The sequence below is a fragment of the Tyto alba genome, unplaced genomic scaffold (assembly GCF_018691265.1).
Source record: "Tyto alba isolate M040663 unplaced genomic scaffold, T.alba_DEE_v4.0 Super-Scaffold_7, whole genome shotgun sequence".
Classification (NCBI taxonomy): Eukaryota; Metazoa; Chordata; class Aves; order Strigiformes; family Tytonidae; genus Tyto; species Tyto alba.
In genome coordinates this window covers 18,478,830-18,498,782 of record NW_024881328.1, presented here as the reverse complement: position 1 = coordinate 18,498,782, position 19,953 = coordinate 18,478,830, and the positions used below count along the sequence as shown (strand labels likewise).

The following is a 19,953-nucleotide window of genomic DNA, read 5'->3' as shown; positions in this document are numbered from 1 at the left end:
TGGGACAACAACATGAGCATCACCTGCCTGTGCTCCCCTGGGAGCCTTCCCAGCCAAAAGGGCAGCTCTTGGCCCTGACATCCTTGTCCAGCGGCAGGATTCAGTGCTCTCCTCCTAGGAGCAAGGGGTGGATGGGGTTGATCCCAGTCAGACAGAGACCCTTCTGGTGTGGAAACAGTGCCCACAGGGGAATGGTAAGAACTGCGAGGGCCTGTGCAGCTTTTCACAGGCTCTTGGGGCCTGATGGTGAGGAAAGGCTGGACCAGGAGGGCAGGGGGATGCTGTGCTGGGGAGGAACAAGTGTGGGCAGGGCACGCTGGAGCTGGAGGGTGCTGCTGGTGGGGTTGTTCCAAGCACCTGAAGGAAGAGATGTTGGTGCTGTGGCCCACCTGGTACCACGAGAGACAGGGATGGGACCAGGGTTGTGGGCAGCTGGCACTATAGCAGCGTCCTGGCTGTGGGTGGCTGTCACCTGGCCCTTGTAGTGACAACCCAGGGTGACACTTGCATTCCTGGCTGCAAGGGCAGGTTACTCACCAACTCAAGTTAATGGCTAACCCTGGGGCAGCTCCTGCAGAAGGTAGAAGTTCAGCTGTGTGAGGGCTGTGAGGAGCCCTGGGGTGGGGTGTGTGGGAGCCTGCCCACCCCCTCTGCACCACAAACTGGGAGCAGTGCGGGGAAGCAGCAGCATGAATGGGGGCCGCTGTGGAGTGCCTGGTGCCGGGAGCCCTGCGCTCTCATCCTGCTCCCTGCAGAAGATGTGCTCCTGGATGCTGAGCTGTTGCTTGGCCCTTCAGGTGAGGGGGGAACATGGTGAGCAGCCAGGGAGATGGGGTGATGGGGAGAGGGCTGGGATCCTTGCAGGGGGCAGGGGCCACATCCTGCCAGGCAAAGGGTGTGTGGAGTTCTGGCCAGGGTGTGCTGAGAGGAGAGGGGGGCAGTGGTGGGTGCTACCTGGGGGGGTGTCAGTGAGCATGCGTCCACTCAGGGGGGCTGGGCACAGGGAGCTGCAGTTCTGGGTGCTGCGGGGAGTTGCTACCACTCCCTCTCTTCCCCACACAGCACCTGGCCGTGCAGGCCTCCTTGCTCTGCATCTTCCATCTCCTCCTGCTGCCCACCCTGCCTGAGGAGCCACCCCATGCCCAGGCTACCAGCGAGCTGCTGGCCCGCAGCCTCTTTGCCTGTGGCATCTCCACAGTGCTGCAGACCACCCTGGGGAGCCGGTGAGCAAGGGGGACAAAGGGGATGCGGCTGTCACCAGGAGGAGGGTGACGCCGTGGCAGTGCCTGTCTGCCCTCTCCGAGGCTGTGGGAAGATGGGCTTTGCTGGAGGTGGGAGAGGGCACGAAGACAACCCCTTTCCCTGCATCTCTGCACAGCTGTCTCATTCCTGCCATCACTGCATCCTCCTTTCTCACATGTCCCTCTAACAAAACAGCTGTGCTTTCCCTCTAACTCCTCGCTGCTTTGCTCTAGCATCATACGTAGCTCCTTCGGACCACTTGGTGCCTGTGCTGCCCTCACCCCATGCAGGGGCTGGGTGTGTGCTTTGGCAAAGCCCCTGACCTCTGCGTACATCCCATGTTGCTGCCGCTTGGGATGTGCTAGGGCATATTTGGGATATGAGGTGACCTCCTGCCATGTTGGGGTTCTCATCCTCTTCCCATCCCTCCCTTCTCTGGCAGCCAGGGCTTTGGGAGAAACGCTGTCCCCTCCTTCCTTACTAATGTGTCCTTGTTGTCCCCTTTCCCAGGCTGCCACTGGTTCAAATCCCATCTTTTGAGTACCTGGTCCCTGCCATGGTGCTGAGTTCCCACGTGTCCCTTGGTGCTGGCATGGACAGGAATGGTGAGCACAGCCCTGGAGCCTGCGTCCCACGGGGACTGGGCCGTGCCAGTGGAACAGCAGTGACGAGGTGCTTGGTGCACGGGGTAGGGGTGAAGGGTAGCAAGGGGTCCTGCCTGCTGGCCCCTCTGGTGATGGTGCACAGCACCCCACTCGCCCCTGAGTGCACCTGCAACGCATCTGGTCACCTCCCCAGTGTCAGGGCTTATGGGGACAGGGGTGCTGGCACACTGGCCCTTCTCCAGCCAGCAGCCTCTGCCCTGCATACTCTTGGACCCAGCTCCGGGAGCCCGTTATCCACGTGCGTCGCATCCTTCCGAAATTCCCTTCCAGGCACGGCCGTGGCCAGCGCATGCTCTGCACCACACTGCACTGTTGCAGGGAGATGGGGTGCCTCACTGCGAGAGGTGGGTCCCTGTCCTCCTGCTCTGCCAGCACCCCAGTTGTCACCTGCACGCCCAGTCCCTTTTCTGGCCCGCCTGGGGATTGCCATGAATAGAGGGGGCACAAGGGGATGTGCAAAGGCAGTGGGGATCGTGGTGCATGTGGGTGCATATGTTCCCAGACGCATATGGCTTGGGGAGCAGAGCACACAAGGAACAAGTGATGCTAATGGGGCAGTGGGAGTGTGGCCAAGGGACAGTGTTGGGCTGCTCTCCATGTATCCTGCCCCACAGGTCCCATCCTTTCTTCCTGCAGGTCTCTGGAGCTGTGCTGGTGTCTGGGCTGGTTCAGCTGGCACTGGGACTATCTGGCACGTGCGGGTGGGCAGCCCAGCGCTGTGGGCCCATGGTCCTGGCCCCTAGCCTCTCCATCATCGGGCTGTCCGCGTACAAGGACGCCGCTTTCTTCTGCTCCACTAACTGGGGGGTAGCACTGCTGTAAGTGAGCCCGGGGCCCACACCAGTGTGCAGTCCCCAGGGTTTCGCTTCGCCATGGGGACAGGAATGGGGCATCCCTGCAGTGCATAGTGCATGTTTGGGGCCTGGGCACCACTGTGCTACATGGTGACCTGTGCTCCCTCTCCTAGGCTCATGCTCCTCGCTGTTGCCTTCTCCCAGCACCTGGGGTCCTGCCGTTTGCCCTTCTGCACCTGGCCCCAGGCTCGTGGGGGCTCCATGGAGCCATCTGTCCCTACCCTGCGCACGTTCTCGGTACTGTGGCTCATCTGCCTCTGCTCCCTCCGTTGTGCCCAGGCTTCTCTCCGAGCCTGGCTCTTTGGTGTAGCGTTAGGTGGGACCTGGTGGCCCTGGAGCAGAGCAGGGTGCTGGGAGCAGAGGCAGGGGTGAGAAGTCCTTGTGCAGCTCCTACAGCGTGGGCACTGATGGGGGGATGTGGGGAGATGTGTCATGGCTCCTTGAGAGAGGTGATAAGGCAAGGACCTGCTGTCTGTGGCACAAATGACAGGGTGCTGGCCGGGGAAGGCAGAGGAGGAGGGTCTCTTGCTGAAGGAGGGACTTGCTGCCTTGCAGGTACTGTTCCCATTTGCCGGTGTCTGCATCGTCTGTGCCGTCCTCAGCCACCTTCACATTCCCTGGGAATCACTGGACCTGGCCGTGGCACAGCTGTCCTGGGCCAACAACACCTTCCATGCCCCTTGGGTCCGCATCCCCTATGCAGGTGGGGGGCAGCAGGGCTGAGCGCAGCCGTCTGCCTTCGGCCAGGGCCTCTATCACCCGTCCCTTCTCCCTCCGCTGCAGGCGATTGGGGGTGGCTGCTGCTCACCCCTCGGGCGCTGGCGGTGGGCATTGCCATGGCCATTGGCTGCAGCATGAACTCTGTGGGCTGCTACGTGCTGTGCGGGAGGCTGCTACGAGCCCCCCGGCTGCCCCCCCATGCCTGCAACCGGGGGCTCTGCATGGAAGGGCTGGGCAGTCTCCTGGCAGGGCTGCTGGGCACGCCGGGGGGCACAGCCACCAGCATCGCCAACGCCTGCGCCACCGGCCTCACACAGGTATGCCTGGGGGTGGGGGGAAAGGTTGGCAAGGGATGGGGAGGCAATGGACCAGGAGGTGTAGGGGTCCTGTAGCACCCAGGCTGTCACTGAGCCAGTGCTGGGTAAGGCAGGTCTGTATGGCCGGTCGGAGGGGACAGTGGAGGGTGATGCTCCTCATCTTCACTTTCCTGTCCTTCTTTCTGTCAGGCTAGTTCTCTCCTCTCAGTGCAAGTGAGTGCACTGGCGTGCGTGGTGCTGGGCATGTCCCCAAGGCTGGCAGGGCTCCTCACCCGCATCCCGCTGGCAGTTCACGGTGGGTTCCTTGCCCTTCCCCTGCACCGCGGGGCCCGCAGCCTGCCTGGCGCTGCCTGACTCCTACCCCCTCACAGGAGGGGTGCTCTGTGTCACCTACGCTGTGGCCGTGGGCACGGGGATCTCCTACTTCCAGTACGCGGACATTGACTCGGGGAGGAACATCTTCATCGTTGGCTTCACCATGTTCATGGCACTGCTGGTGCCACGGTGGTTCGGTGCGGCTCCGGCTCACCTGGCCACAGGTAGTGGGGACATTCCTCAGGCAAGGCAAAGCCTTGGGCCCTGTGGCATGGTGACCACACTTCTCTGATGTCCTGGGAGGCTGGGTTGGCTCACATCAGCAGGCAGCTCCCTCTCTAACCCCTGGATCTGCCATGGCAGCTCCTGTCTCTTCGCTGCTGCTGGGCTGTGATATCCTGGGTGATCCTGGCACTGTCTCTGCAGGCTGGGTGCCCCTGGACCTCCTCTTCCTCTCTCTACTCATGGTTCCCGTCTTCTTAACTGGATTTTTGTCATTTTTCCTGGAGAACACGGTCTCAGGTGAGGGGCTGCTCTAGGTCCTCTGTGTGAGCTCCTGCTCTGAGGGCTGGATCTGGCCGTGGGACTGTCCCTGAACCCTTGGCTCTGCCTCCAGACAGTCCTGCTGGGGGGCCTGGGGCTGGTGTGTGCTGGGAGGGTGCAGTGGAGGAAGGGGCTTCCACCTCACTGCCCACCACCCTGATCACAGGAACTCTGGAGGAGCGAGGGCTGCTCTCCAAGCTGGTGCTCCGGAAAGGCGGGACAGGCACTCACCACCCTCGTGGAGAAAAGGTTGAAGCCAGCCATGAATATGGGCTCCCCGCTGGGCTGAGGAGGCTGCTGCCATCCTCCTGCAAACCCTTCCCCTGCTGCTTCCTCTGCCCGGGGAGCGAGGAAAAGGAGGAGAAGGAAGAGGAGGAGGGCAGCCGTGCCACTGAGGAGGGGACTGCTGCCCCAGGGGAAGGGACACACCTGCTCCCCAAACCTGGCTCAGGGGAGCTGCAGCCGGCCAGGAGGCAGAGCGAGATGGAGATGCCCACATGGCACACTGTGGCCTGACCCTGCGGTGTGGGAACACCTCATGGGGGACCAGGGCTGTGCCCCCAAGGCAGCTTGTGAGCCACCTTGCTTCTCATTTCCGAAGCCCACATGGACTGGATGGGCCTGTGCTTCCACACTCCCTGCCCAAACCTCATATCCCTTCTTGGAAACGAGCTATAAAAACCTTCAAACAATTTCGCCAGTTCCAGGGGTTTCCTTTCCATCCAGGATTTGCCTGGGAGATTCCAGCCTACCCTCCCCTGGTGCCCTGAGGACTGCGATGGCAGAGGGCATGGCTACCTGGTGCCACCGCAGCTGGGGCAGTGGGTGCCCCAAACGCCCACCCTCACCCTGTGGACGTGGCTGGGGAAGGGCTCAGTGCTTTGGCCAGCCCTAAAAGGCTGTCACCACGGGCTCTGCTCACCCCCTGGCACAGTGCTCAGGAATGGCTGGCTCTCTCCCAGCCAGCAACCCACCCAGGTCTTGTACCCCAACCTGTCCTTGCGCTCCAGCTGTGCCCAAAGTCCAGCTGGGTCCTGCACCCCAAACCTTCCTACACCCTATCCCGGCTGTGCAACCCCATCTGTCCTGCACCCCAAAGCCCCTGCCTGCTCCCACCTCCCCTGGCCCTTCCTTGGGATGCAAAGCCTCTGGGATGATCACCCTCCCCTGGTCCCACCCGTGGGGCGGCTGCAGCCTCCGCAGTAGGGAGAGGGAGTGTGGAGTGTGTGAAGAGAGTGCAAGTGGGGGGCTGAGGGGCAGTGCAGGGGTGGCAGTTTGTGGGTGCAGGGTGGATGGCCTCGGTGCAGGTGGGGGATCACAGTTCAGCACATGGGTGCTGGGGATTGAGGGGATAGCGCCTGGGGCAAGGATGAGGCTATGCTCAGGGTGGAGGGGGCTGGGGGGTGCGTGGTGGCCACGGCCCCTGCCAGGCTGGCACAGCAGCTGAGTCCCGGAGCAAGCCTGGGCGAGCAGTGGTGCAGGCGCATGCCCTGTGCCATGCCTGCACGGGGAACCCTGCGGGGGCCGCGGGACAGGACCCCCCCAGGGGTGCTGCTGCCCCTCCAGGCTGTACCATCGCGCCTGCAGCCCGAGGGCTGTCCCCAGCTGGGCACCCGTACCAGGATGTTTCATAAGAGGAACAAGCGCAAAACAAAGTCCGAAGGCATTTCGGTCCCCATCGCTTTGCGCAGCGTCTGGGGAAGCCCGAGAGGGGAGGCCCAGCTCATCTCCCCGTCCTTGGCGGGAGGTGAGGGCTCAGGAGCCGTCCCTCCCGGGGCCCTGAGGGAAGCGATGGCCGTGACCGTTTCCCAGCGCCGGTGACCTGCGGCCCGTGGAGCCACGGGGGATCCCGGCGTGCCCCGGCCCGTGGCGCGCTGCGGAAGACAGCAGCATGCTGGGAGCCGTAGTCTGGCCCTCGCCTCCGGCCCGGCATCGCTCGCCTCTGCAAAGCCCCTCGCCTGCTCCTCTTGCCCTCGGGTAACTCCGCAGCTCCCCAGGGCCCCGGTCTGGCAGGTCCCTGAGTGTTTTGGCAGGCACGGAACCTGTCGCGGGGAGGAGTGGGAAGCAGCAGTGCTCATGGGTGGCGTGGGCTGCTCTGCCCGCCTCAGCGCAGGCAGGGCACGGCGTGTGGCTCGCGCGGAGCACAGGGACCTCCGAGCAGGAGGAGGGCTGCAGCGTCCCGCTGCCCCTCCCAGTGCAAGCCGGGCAGCTTAAATGTTGATTTGGACATAGACGTGGCAGCAAGCGCTGAATAATGCCGGGGAAGCAGCAGTTGCATTGCTGTGTGTCTGATGGTGCATTTGGGGCGCTTGTTGTGAGCTGGGGTAGGAACTGTCCTGCACAGAGCTCTCCAAAATGTCCACCCCAGCAGAGCTGCATGCATGTGCAGAAATGTGTGACCAGAGCTGGCTGAGCATCCTCACCTCTGGGCTGCGAGGTGGGGCTGGCGTCATGGAAGGGCCAGCAGGGACTGAGGGTCCCTGTGAGGAGGCCACCCCAGGGACCGGGGTCTTCCTGGGTGTGGGGTGAAACAGAGACCTGATTGCTCTCTTGCAGATGGAAGGCTCTGAGGAGCTGGAGAGGAACCTGTTGACACAGCCCTGGGCTTCTGTTTGCTTTGGCGAGTCCACATTTCTTGTCAAAGCATGCTTCAGGGATACTGGCTACATCGTGCTGATCTCTGACCTCAGCAGTGTGTGGTACGAGAGTGCAGACGCTGAGGCCGTGGGACAAAGGTCCAAGGTGAGTGTCTGGAAAGTCCAGGGACCTCATTTTCTCCTTGCAACAGCTGACGTCCTAGCATAAAATGCTTGGTGGCACAATGGCTGTTGGATCTGACAGGGCTCAGGTGCAAATGCCTGGCCTAGGAAGTCCGCAGGTGGCTCTGCCCAAGTGCTGTCACCCTAGTTGGCTGAGCACCCTTCTCCTGAGAGAGTGGGTCAGGGTATTTGTCATGCCCGGGACAGACAGGTGTTCTCTGGGGCTGCATGCTGAGCCCGGCACATTCTTTTCACTTGTGGGTTGGATGGGCAGCTGGTTTCCCCAGGACCAATGTACTAAGAAGGAGCTTGAAACAATGCTGCCTCCCCACCAGTGACAGAGAGATTCCTGTTCATGTTCATAGCCAGGCACAGGGTTCCATGGGGTGTCCTGTCAGCACGGTCCCCAAAACACATGGGGCCATGTCACATCTCCTCCCCTTACCCCGTGTGCCCAGGCCCCCCACATGCCACCCCTGTCTGCCATGTCCCTCTGTCACAGAGTGGCTGTGCTGAGCAGCTGGTGGCAGGAGCGATGGGCATGCGGTGGCAGCCATCTCCCAGCTGTGGCAGGTGAACTGAGCTGTGACAGCTCTCAGCCAGCCTGTGGCACTTGTGGTGGCATGCAGGGCAAATGTGCTACTGGAGACCATTTCACCCTGCCCACCACCCAGACCCTCCTGGGCTGGCAGGGCAGGGGAGCCTTCCCAGCTCATCTGGCCTGGGACAATCGGTGGGGAATGTCCTGTCACGGAGCTGGAAGGTGAGGCCCAGGGATTTTTTTTTGCAGCACTGGGACACGCAGAATTTGGCTCCTTCTGTGCTGGAGTTTCTGCCACTCCTTTCCCAGTGCTGAGCTCCCTGGGGTGTTGCTGTACCCCTAACATTGCCTCTTCCCAGGAGCTGAACAAGCGACTGACGGTCCACGTGTCCTCCTTCCTACATCACTTGTGCAACCTGGTGTCCCCCTTGCTGGCAGGGCAGCCGAACACCGCCACCTCCTTCTCCTGCCACCGAGCTGCGGGTGGCCTCAGGTTGCACATGAAGAGTGACCTCTCAGGACTGCCCTTCTACTGGGACTTCCACTGCTGCCCTGCTCCCGTGGAGATGGTGAGAGAAGCTGCGGAGAGTTTGGAGAGCGGGATGGTGAAAATTAAGGATCGTCTCCTATGCTTGGAGGCTTTTGGGTGGTCTCAAGCTGTGCTGGTGGCTGTAGGGTGCCTGGCTCTGCCTGCTGCCCCTCCCAGGGTTCATTGTCCCTGTTTCTTCCCACTGAGGCTTTGGCACCTTGGTTGGAGCCTTGCAGCAAGGCAGGGATGGCCCAGCACAGGTTGCAGGGCCATGTCCAGTTTGGGATGGTGACCCGCCAGTGCCCCGCGCAGCAGAGCGACGCTGTTCTCCTCCGATGCACGCCGTGAAGTGGGGCACAGAGCAGCGGGTACCCCCAAAGGATCCGCAGGCAGTGTCTCACAGCGGAGGGAACTAAAGCAGGGTCTTCCTGGCTTTTAAGGGGCTGCTCTTACCACGGGACTCCTTAACATTTTGCTTTTGGGGAAGCGGCCCCTGGAGCCCGCTGTCCCAAGCCGAGCACCCAGGGGCAGCACCTCCGCCGGACCCCGGGCGGGCGGGACGGGCGCTGCGGGGCCGGGGCTGCCCGGGACAGACCCCCACCCCCCCACCCCCCCCCCAAACCCCGGCACCCCGGGGCCCTGCGGCCCTGTGCGCACAAGAGGGCGCCCCGCACCCGCTAACGGCCTCGGCGGGAGCCTCTGCCGGCGGCCCCGGCCCCGGGACCGGCCCTGCGGGGCCCCGGGACCGGCCCGGCGGCTGCCCTGCCGGCGGGCGGCCGCGGGAGGTATCGCCCTAAATCCCCGACACCCCGCTCCCGCCGGGTTCCCCCGGGTCTTGCTGCGGGGGCACGTCCCTTCTCCCCCCCCTGCATGGCTGTGCTCGGGCATCGCGGAGGGGAGAGCTGGGCTTCCCCGCTGCTGTGGGGGTGTCTGTCCTCGCTTTCCAGGTTGAACTGGGAAGCAAACAAACTCGGGGTCCCGGCTTGGCTTGCCCTAGGGGCTTGCTGTCCCTCCCTGGGCAAGAAGCACAGAGGCTGAGCTGAGAAGGTGCAAAGCCCGGAATCCCAGCTGGTAGCTGCTCCTCTCCTTTTGCTTGAAAACCTGCTGGATGTCTGCAGGGCACCCAGGACATGGGCAGCAGTTGGGGCGCTGTGCGTGGCTGGTGTGGTTGCAGGAATGGTGACCAACTCTGACCTGCTACACTCGACTCAGCAGCCGGCCAGGGGCTGGAGGCAGGCACGGAGCCCACCTGGCAAACCGCTCGCTTGCCCCGTCCCAGCCCCTCCGAGCCCTTGGGTGGGTGATGGCCGTTGCCTCTGTGGCTCATGCTTGGGGGGGAGCAGAGCTCGGAGCCCACCGTGGGCTTGCCGTAGTAGTGAGAAGGCTTCGTGAGCGATGCTGGGTTGGTTTGCTGCCCTCTCAGCCTGGTCACAAAGACAAGGGCCGTGCTGGGGCAGGGGGGATCCCAAATACCCTCTCAGGGGCTGTGGGAAGTGATGGGAAGGAGGCTGCTTCGTGTGGTGGATGTCCCACCCTGGCTCCAGGGCAGGGGACGTGCCCAGGGCCTTTGCATGGGGCTTGTGCGGCTGTAAGCTGAGGGTGGGCACAGTGGGCTGCAATGGGGAGCTGCAGCCTTCACAACTCCTGCACATTGGGATCCCTTCTCTTTTTGATCTCGCCTCCCTGGGAAAGTCTCTCCTGTTCCTCAAGCTGCAGTTTGATACCTCAGGTCCTTCCACTTTTTCGCCCAGCTGTGCCTGTTTCAGGCGCAGGAACATGCCATGTTGTGTGCAGAGCCATGGGGAGGGGCTGGGTGCCACATGGGGGGTTCTCTGCCTCCTGCTGCACCCCAAATGGCAGGTGGAGCACTGCCTACCTCTGCACCCTGTCCCTATCGGGCCCTCCCACCCAAAATCTCCCCTGCTGCAGCCACCTGAAAGGATGGGACTGGGATGGAGGGACATATCCCACAGCATCTGGCCTCCTTTCTCCCAGCTGATGTCTTCTGACTGCTTTCCACGGGATTTGGGTGAGACATGGGGTATCTTGGGGAGCCCTGTGTGATCTGGGGTGCAGCTCTTGCTAGGGTCTTGCTGGCTTCCCTGCTTCGACTGGTCTTTGGACAGCTGTGTGCCTCCCTGGACCTTCCTTAGAGCATCCCTCTTCCACTGTAGGTGTCCCGTCACCTCGTGCGGCCCCTGATTCGGATGAGCCTGGCACTGCAGTACCAGGTGCAAGAGCTGAGCTCCCTGCTGATCCAGAAAGATGCTGAGATTGAAGACTACAGGGAGAGCGGGGCCACTCTCAGCAGAGGTGAGGAGGGATGCTCGGGGCCAAGAGAGGAGCGAGCAGGGAGCCAGTTTCCTCCTCAGTGTGGGGCTGGCATGCTCTGTTCCCTCTGGCTATTACCCAGCCAGGCTTGTGTTTCATGTTCAGCTGCGCCGGCAGCGAGACGGTAGCCAGAAGGCTGGGGAGCAGCCCCTGGGGAGAGGTGGGGGAGGAACGGCCCTTGACTGGTAGCTGGAGGAGTTGGGGGGTCGCCAAGGGGCTCTCCACTTCGCCGAGAGCACCTGGCCACTCCCCAGGAGCCGGTGGGGATGCCAGTGAGGGCCGGCCCTGGAGCGGTGTCAGGCTCCCTTCCCGAGTGCTTGGAGAGCAACCAGGGGCTGCCAGCTCTCCCCGCCATGGGAAGCACAGCCGTGTGCGTGGGCCCCCCTCCAGCACCCAGCTCACCTCACCACGAGGGGACACGGGCAAGTGGAAGCCCCCTCGGATAGGATGTCGGTCAGGGCCTGCCTGGGGGAGCCACCTTGGCTAGGGGTTGTCCTCTACCTGTGGAGGTTGGCTGGGCACTTTTTCGGGTCATCCCTTTCTAGTGCCATGCTCTGTCCTGCTGCCTTTCCACAGGAATCTTGCCCCCTCTGGGATGTGGGATCTGATGGGGGGCAACCCTGTCTTGCTGGATCAAGGATGACTTGATCATGGCGAGGAAGGTGATGTGGTCCAGACCCTGTCCCACTGCAGGCACCCCTCCACAGGAGCCTGGATCTGCCCTGCAGCTGCACTAGAGCCACATTAGCCAGCCACTCTCCCCTCTCTCCTGTTGTGTGCTGGCACTGCAGGGCTCGGAGCAGCCAGAACAACCCACTTTGGGTCCAGGGACTGATGCTGGTGGGCAGATGTCCCTTGCCTGAGCAGGGCAGGAAACTGGGAGGAAGCTTTGCACCAGTGCTGCTGAGCAAAGCTGGTCAGGAGCTTCTCCAGACGACAGCTTAGCAATGATGGGGAAAAATTAGTGTCTTGAATGAGGTGCAGAGCACAATGATCTATAACAGGGGTTTGTCCCTGTCCTGCAAGAGGAAGATACAGGCTGGCTCACTCCTCCAGAAAAGCAGTTGGAGACAAGCAGTCCCCTGTCCTGCAGTGCTCAGACCCAGGCAGTTCTTTCAAACTGTAAGATCTGGGAATGGTGCTGAGCATGTCCTGCCCCTGTCCCCTGCTCCTCTGTGCAGGAGGGTGCTGGGACAAGTGTGGATGGGCTCAACCTCATTCTCCCACATCCCCATGGTCCTTGCACCTTCTGCTAACCGGGTGCCTAGGGGCCTGCTGGGCTCCCTGTCGCTCTGGGATAAGCGTGCTGGAGCTGTTCCCCTGCAGCCCCCTCCACCCACGGGCAGGGGAAGGGGGGAAACCAGGGTGGGAGGTCTAGCCAGACCTGCCCAGGCTGATCCTGCTTTCCCTTGCAGACCGCTTGCGGACGGAGCTCTTCCAGGAGGAAACATTCCAGCAGAACTTCATGGCTGAGGTAAGGAGCGGTGCACATCCTTCTTTCGGCAGAAGGGTGTTGGGGAGCCAGCACCAGCATCCCCAGTGCAAGGTGTGTCAGACTGGATGGGGACATTAGTGGGGGTGGCTGGACTTGCTTGGAAGGGGGTAATGCCCACCAGCCCTCCCAAGCTTCTCCTTTTGTCCTTGCAGCTGGTCTGCAGGGTGGACAGAGCTGGGGACATGCCCGGCATGGCCTGGTGGGGATATGGGACCGTGTTTTGACACTCTCTCGCCACGAGCTCACGGGGGTGCGAGCTGGGCTGGCAGCTCCATGGGAGTGTGCCATCGCTGGGGTGTCCTCACCTGCCTCCCGCACTTGCTGTGGACCTGAAACACTGATGCTGATGGGAGGCAGGGGGCAGGTGAATGAAGAGAAACCATCTGCTCCTTTTGGTCCATCTGCTGCTTTTAGGGGTGGCTTTGCCATGGTGCGTGGTGGGGACAAGTGCCTTTCAGCCTGTTATGTGTGTTGTACCCACTGCTCTCTTCTTGGCATCCTTGGCTCTAAAATCAGACAAGTGCTTTGGAGAAAGTGGGGCTGGAAGGAGAGGCTCTTTCCTCTGATCCTTTTTTGTTGCTGGGAACAATCGCAGAAGCACTAAAATGGTTCAAACCAATGTGGCAACATCAGAAACATTTGATGCTCATTGATGTAAAATAGACTCGGGATGCTTCTGAGTGTTCCTGAGCTCACTGCGAAGGCGCAGGAGTGGGGAGCAGTGGTGTCTGCTGGGGACCAGGGAGTCAGCCAGGGTGTCCGTGGTGTCACACCGGCTTTGAGTGGACATTACTTTGTGAGATACAGGCTTATGCTCTTCACAGCCAGCAATTAAACCATCTGCAGAGTTCCTAAAATTCAGAGACAATCCCTCTTTTATAAAAGAGGCATTGCATCCAGCGCAGACAACTTTCGATTCTCCCGGTTATGATGGATAGAGATGAATTCACTGCTGGACTGTAACTTGGAGGTTGCCTAGGGACCGATGATCATGACCAGATTACATTCACCCTGGGCAAAGAAAGGACATTCCTAAACAGTAATTTATATCCTTCATGCTTTGAAAGGGCTAATTTCCCAAAGCGGGGGGAAAATTATGAGTGAAATCAGCTCGGAGGAAACATTTAGATAGAAAAATGTGAATGAAAATGGTGAGCTCTTTCAGAAGAATTTCAGAACCACAAAAAGCCATAATTCCACAATCAAGAAAGAGGGCAGTGCTGGCCGAGAGCCCGTTCTGGTTCAGTGGTGAAGTGAAGGCAGCAATTAGAAATAAAAGAGCAGTTTATAACAAATGGGAGAGCGGGAGTAGATAGCAATCAATATAAATTAGAAATTATGAAGTGTAGAAAATGGATAACAGAAGCTAAAGACATCAGGGAAAAATCATGGTGGAGGACAGAAGGAAAGGGGTTTATTTAGTGTAGTAGGAGAAAACCCCAAGCTCACAGCAACGGGATAAGCTTATTAGTAGATGGAGGTGGTAAAATGATTGATACTGGAGCAGACATGGCAGAAGCAGTCAGTAAATGTTTCAGTGCTGTTGCTGGAAGGATGCAGGAGGATGTGCCAGGATCGGGGGATGATAAAGTGTGTCTTTGTCCAAGGGTCGGCTGAACAACATCTGCTAAAGATGAACGTCAGGCTTGAAACTGAGAGTGCTCCAAGAGCTGGTAGGGTGTGGGGCACGGGGGAAGGTGCTCGGTGGTGTAGGGTGGGCAGGAGGGGTGTGATGCAGCTCCTGCACGGAGCCTTGCAAAAGCAGCTGCTGGGGAGCTTGTCTGGCAGAGACTTCAAAAATGAGAGCGCGGTTGGTGCTGTGTGTCTCGATAAGAGTCCAGGAGCAGTGTCTTGGGGCCGGAGCACCGGAGGGGGAACGGGAAGGTTTGGGAGATGCTCCCCCTCTGCATCCCCTGGCAGCCAGGTCTGAGCACCGGCCGTGGGGGAGAGGCTGGTGGAGGGATGCAGTCGTGCATTCAGGCTGCCTGGGGGGATCTGTCCTCTCCACGTTCATCCCGTTGCTTTATAAACCTGGTGATGATGCTTTTGGCCCATGTACCATCCTGCGGCAATGAATCATGAGATGCGAGCAGCTGCTGCCTTTGGTTTGAACGTGGTACCCTGTCGCTCCTCCTGATGCCTTCCAGGTCTTGTGTTAGTGAAGAACACCAAACATGGCTTTGCAGCTCTCCACCACCAAAACTGGCTGTTCACCCCAGTCTCCCCTCTCCTCCTGCAGCAGAAGAGTGGGCTGGATGAGCCCGTTGCCTCTGGGCAGGTATTTCAGAGCCCCCAGGCAACTTAGTACTCTGTTTACCAGCTCCAGAAAGGAGCAACACAAGGGGCTGGGGTCCCTCGGCACATGCCGTGGGGAGCTGGGAATGCTGCGACTGACTCCTGTGTCTGGGTTTTCAAAAAGACGCCGGACAATCAGTGTGGAGTCGCAGGAATGAATTGAGGGCTGGGGAGAGAGCCTGGCATTGAGAGACTTGGAAGGGAAGAGCTCTGTCTAGCTTATCAGGGAGAAAATTGAGAGGCGCCTTGATTACAGTGCGTGAGGGTCTTTACAAGGAGAAAATGCTGGTTAGTGAAGGGGTCTCTTTAATCTCGTGGAGAGCAGTGGAGCACAAGCCAGGCACTGGAAGCCAGAGCCAGGCAATTTTGAGCTAGGACGGAGGCACTTGGGTTTGCTCCCGCGGGCGATTAGCGATCAGAGCATGCTCCCAAGGGCAGTGGTTGATCTTCCATTTCTTGATGTCTCCAAAAGCGGGCTGGGAGCTTGCCTGGAAGTAAATGAAGTTGCTGGGCTCAGTCTTAGGATGTGCGTGGTTGAACGTCAGCGGGCAGGAGGTCAGGAGGAGAGGTCTGATGGTCGTTCCAGCCTCTCCCTCTGAGAAATGGGGCTTCATGTTGTGGATGTTTGGTAGCTTTAACACCTTCCAGCTGGAAAGGGATTGTGATGCTGTGGCACAGGGCTGACGGGATGTAGGAAAGCACTCCACAACTTTGCTCACTTCCCAAACTTTTGCCACATCCCCCGTGGGGAGGAAAGGACCTGCATGTTACCTGGGGCAGAGCTGCAGAGCCTCTTGGCTTAAACGTGCTCTTTCCCTGGGCTTGTATGCACTCGGCTGTCCAGGGCATTTTAACTAATCATGGGGAGTTTTCCAGCAAAGCCCTGGGAATATTTATACGTTTAGGAAACGACGCTTTCACACACGCAGTTTCTGGCAAGGGTTCACTGCTGAGCAGCTGCCTGGGCTTGGGCAGAGCTGGAGGGAGAGTGGCGGCCACGTGCAAGCCGAGGCAAAGCCGGCAGCTTTTATTGGCAAGCCCAGGGATTCACGCCGTAAGGGGAAAGAGCAGGCAGCTAGAGAGGGATCAGCGCCTTGGGGCTGCCCTGACACCCTTCCCAGAAGCTTAGGACCCAGTGGGTTGGGGCTATTTTGTCCGCAGTTGTACCTTTGGGTTGTGGAGATGACCTTACGTGGCAGTGTGGGTAGCCCACCCATGGGCTGTGAGAGCTTGCCCTGGCTTGGCTCTGGTCAGCATTTCGTGACACAGCTCCTGCCAAAGCCTGTGGTCCAGCTCTGCAAGGAGGGCAGGGTCAGGGTGTCCGTGCAGTGCTGTGCCCCTCGCCCCAGGGAGGGCAGGGACAGGTACACCAGGGACAAACTCACCAATACTGTCAGAGCAAATATAGCCCCTGCGCCCCAGGATGCTTTTCCCTGCGTATTTTTATCCGCTGTGGCTGGTGCGCGCGGGGGCGGCTGGTCCCCACCTCCCCAAGCCGAACGCGGGACCTCGGCAAACAGGACGCGGCGGGTTCACGGCTCGACCCTGGGGCCCAGCGAGGAGGAGGAGGATGTGCCATCAAAACAAGCAACGCCGGAGAGGAAGATAAACAAACAGGCGGCTTCCAGCACGGCCCCAGCCGAGGGCGAGAGGGAGCCCCGGGGCCAGGGCTGGCGGCGGTGCCGGCGGCGATGCCGGCTGACGTCAGGGCGCCCGGGGGTCAGCGTCCCTCTTATTGTTCCCCACCGGGGCTGGGACGGGGGCCAGGAGCCTGTCCCCCTCCCGTGAGGGGACACAGGCCAGCAGGGCAGGTGGAGGGTGGCCGGGGCACCCGCCGGGCCACTGGCCATTGCCACCCTGGGGTCCAGCCGGGCACCTGCCTGCACGCTGCCTGCCTCCAGCACCCTGCCTCTCCTTTTTAACAGGCGCTAAAAATAAGCCCCGGGGAGCTGAGCTGCTGCGGTCTGGCCGACGGCAAAGGCGGTGGTGGGCCGTGCGTTTTGCAGGGTGGGGACGGCATCCCTCAAACCTGTGCCAGGCCGGTGCGGCGTGGAGGAAGCGGCCCTTTGGCTCCTTCCAACGAGGGATGTTTTTAATTAGCACAAGGTAGCTGTGGCTTTGCAGCCGTGACCGGGCCAGAGCGGGGTCGGCGGCATGGGCGCGACACAGGCTGCTCGCACGCAGGGTGCACGGCCCGGGGGAGAAGATGCTGCGGGTGCTTGGCCAGGCTCATCGCTCATCTTCCTCCGCGTGGGGCTGGAGGCCACGGTGCTGTTGCTAGGAGGGCTGAGCAGTGCAAAAGTTGCAAGGCCATGGGCAGGCTGGCTCGGGGCAGAGGTGGCAGCGTGGGACTGACTTTTGGGGATGCTTGGATGAGCAGAGCAAGCTCTTGTGTGCAGGCAAGCATCTGTGCTGTGCTCGCCCGGTGAGACCCATGGGTGCCTGTATCGTGTTCTGGATTGGGGCTGCTTGTGGGGTCTTAACTTCATTCCTGAAAAGGTTTGGGTTGTCCCATCTCATTGCTGCTCCAGGGTCCAGGTCCCATGCTAGAAATGCAGTGGGCTGCCCTGCACACCCGTGTAGGCAAGGAGCTGCGCGCAGCTGCGATCAGGAGGAGCAGAGGGTCACTCGTGTTCGGCGTGAGCGTGTGTGTGAGAGCACGAGCGTGCGCCCAAGAGCAGGAGAGTGCAGGCCGGCACCGATGGGTGCAAGGGGCAGAATGCCACATCTGATGTCTGAAGGGGACAGGGGACGGGGGCAGGGGCCAGTGCTTTGTGCCCACAGTGGGATATTTGGGGAGGAGCACAGGTGCTCATCACTGCGTGGGGGCTGACCGCTGCCTGGGCACCGGCCCCCCCGCAGTGTTTGCCGTGGAGGCGCGTGGCAGGCGGCTCTGCGGTGTTATTTATTTGTTTGCTGAGGCCCGATCAGGTGAGGGGGGCCTGGCCAGGGCTCACTTTCTGGGCCACCACCGGCAGCCACAGGCTGCTTGCACAGGCAGTGAGTCAGTGGAGCTGCACGCTGCTAAAACCAGACTTGGCACAGGCACACCAGGGCAGCAGCCTGCCCAAAATAGTGCCCAGACCGCAGGCAAGGAGCGACCCTCCAGCAGCCGGGCCACAGCCGGGCTGGCTGTGATTGCTCCGGCCCTTGAATCTGCCAGGGATGGGGATGCACCACGGCAGCAGCAGCTGCTGTCCCAAGAGCCCCGCCGGGATGCTCGTGCTGGGAATGTGTGGGGGGGTTCACAGCCTGACCCCCTGTGACTGTGACTGTGCCCGGCCGCAGCTCTGGCACTGCCACTGCAGAGAGACGGTGGCACCTGGGCCAGGTACAGGCAGCTGCCTGCTTGGTCCCAGTGCCACTTTGGCCCAGCATCACCTGGTAGCTTGTTTGGGGATGGAGGGATGGAGAAGCACCAGCACAGCCACCCTCCCTGAGGCACCGCACAGCCCCTGGCTCTGCAGTGGCCTGCGGTCTGGCACGTGCAGGGAACCCTCCTTTGCAGTCAGAGTCTTCCTCACCCTCTCCACACCATGCCGTGCTGTGCCATACCATGCCATGTAAAGCCGTGCCGTGCCAGGCTGTGCCAAGGCACGCTGTGCCATGACGTGCCGAGGGCCACTGCAAGCAGGCAGAGGGGTGTCACAGGCTGTCTGGCAGAAGGGGCCAGACCCCGCTCCTGCGGGAGAGGCCCCAGCCCGTGCGTGGGCACCGGCCGCGCGGTGCTGCCGAGGAGCAGCTCAGCTCGGGGGATGATTGATCTCATGTCAGCAAGCGGTGGTTTGAGCCAGTGCCAGGCCTCAGCTCAAACGGGAGCATTGAAGGGGGAGAGCCCCTTCCCCCTCCGGAAAGCGGAGCAGCAATCCCCCCGTCACTAACCCCGGCCCCACTCCCACATCTGGGGCATTATTGGCCCCGCGGCCGCAGGGCCCTGGGGAGGGTGCGGTGGGCAGCGGGGAGCGCTCAGGCTTCTGGGGTCCCAGCCTCACCAGGCTGATCTCACTGGGGCTGTGTTTGGGTTTAGAGGAGGGCGAAGGGGGGATGCGGGGACAGCTGGCGGGGGCAAGGTGCGGAGCATGGTCTGCCCCTCACCGCTGCGCCCCACAGCTGCCTGTCCCGGCCCTTCAGCTCAGGATGTGGCAGCGGCTCCTACAAGCAAAGGACCTTGTGGGGAGGAGAACAAGGTGGACTTTGACAGGGCTCTAAAGGCACTGCTGTGTATCAGCAAGGGACGTGGCAGCTTCTCCATCCACGGCTGATGGGGTCCACCAGCCATGGACAGGGCAGAGGAGCGGTGCTGCCTGCACCACTGGTGCTGCCTTCTCCAGCTCCCTGCATCTCCACTGTGCCCAAAACCGACTGCCAGGTTTATTCACCATGTCCTTGCGTGTCCTGAGCCCTTCCCCAGCTCCTCCCATACCCCCAGCTGTGCCCTTTCTCTGGTGACATCCACAGGCAGATTTTTTCAGTGTTTCTGAGAGCTGCTCCCTCCCTATCCCTTGGGCCAGTGCCCCCGTAGCGTGCCAGCCCATGCAGAGATGGTACCGAACAGCTGGTCACATCTGGACAGGCAGCAGAACCCGGGGAGGAGTTGTTTTCCACCCCAGGAGGCACAGCCATTGGATTCCTGAGGCTGCCTGCTGCCACTCCGCTCGGACCTTCGCATCCTATGTATCTGTGTAAGGAAACAGGGCCATTCATGTATTTCTCTCTCTATTTATACCTCTCCCTTTCCGTATTTAGTGTGTGCGCAGGCAGAGGGGGCAGTGAACGCCGGGGCCACTGATGTTCTTGGCTCCAGTGCTGGCTGGAATTTTGTCCTGGAATGTATCCTGAACCGCTCTGAAAACACGAATAAATCTCTGTGTGTTGTGTGCGTGTGTTGTGTACACAAATATATAGACAACGTATAGACATGGAACCGTATAGGGCATTTGTGAGCTTTGCTATTTAAAGGAAGGAGTAGTTAGAGGGCTTTCGGCGAGGCAAACACCTCTGGATCAAAGGGATGCAGGGTGCTCTGCTAGCGGCCAGGCACCTTGGGACATAGGCGGCCCTTGCTTTGTCCTCCTCAGGGAGCTGAAGTCACCCCATTGGTGCCATACCCAAAGTAGCAGGCCCAGCCAGCCCCGAGAGGTGCTCTGATCCCCCGTGGGCTGCATTTCATGGAGGTTTCTTCTCCCTGGTCTCCAGTTTCCCAGTGAGAGCCCCAGAGAGCCAGCTTCTGTGCTGGTGACACAGGCTGCAGAGCCTGGTGTGCAGCCAGGTGCAGCAGGGCCAGGATATCAGCATGGGGTGGTCCAGGGCTTCTGAAGGGTCAGGGGTTGCCTCCTGGACATCAACT

The 19,953-nt window shown here is 60.9% G+C and overlaps 2 protein-coding genes across 3 annotated transcripts in view; both read left to right on the top strand.

The window, feature by feature from the left end:
• The first annotated feature begins 131 nt into the window (after positions 1–131).
• Positions 132–5,348, top strand: SLC23A3 (solute carrier family 23 member 3). Its single transcript, XM_042784406.1, has 13 exons — positions 132–194; positions 585–797; positions 1,063–1,223; positions 1,753–1,847; positions 2,178–2,251; positions 2,544–2,725; positions 2,875–2,998; positions 3,317–3,464; positions 3,545–3,798; positions 3,988–4,093; positions 4,170–4,337; positions 4,540–4,635; positions 4,823–5,348. Exons 1-13 carry the CDS (start codon positions 132–134, stop codon positions 5,170–5,172), a joined length of 2,034 nt encoding a protein of 677 aa, XP_042640340.1. The 3' UTR covers positions 5,173–5,348.
• Positions 5,349–6,360: 1,012 nt separating this feature from the next.
• Positions 6,361–19,953, top strand: part of NHEJ1 (non-homologous end joining factor 1) — a 44,923-nt gene continuing 31,330 nt past the window's right edge. Inside the window, exons 1-5 of one of the 2 annotated variants that reach the window (XM_032984974.1) lie at positions 6,361–6,403; positions 7,213–7,398; positions 8,316–8,525; positions 10,660–10,798; positions 12,232–12,290. In XM_032984974.1, the coding sequence (XP_032840865.1) occupies positions 7,213–7,398; positions 8,316–8,525; positions 10,660–10,798; positions 12,232–12,290 (594 nt within the window). In that variant the 5' untranslated portion in view covers positions 6,361–6,403. Of the gene's footprint in view, positions 6,634–7,212; positions 7,399–8,315; positions 8,526–10,659; positions 10,799–12,231; positions 12,291–19,953 lie in introns of both variants that reach the window. The other variant, XM_032984981.2, reaches the window with a different exon arrangement.

Bases quoted from the DNA above. Each gene is read 5' to 3' on its own strand.
- SLC23A3 (XM_042784406.1), top strand. From the start codon at position 132: ATGGGGTTGATCCCAGTCAGACAGAGACCCTTCTGGTGTGGAAACAGT. The intron at 2,252-2,543 runs GTGGGTCCCTGT...TTCTTCCTGCAG, and splicing joins GGGGTGCCTCACTGCGAGAG to GTCTCTGGAGCTGTGCTGGT. The intron at 2,726-2,874 runs GTAAGTGAGCCC...TCCCTCTCCTAG, and splicing joins AACTGGGGGGTAGCACTGCT to GCTCATGCTCCTCGCTGTTG.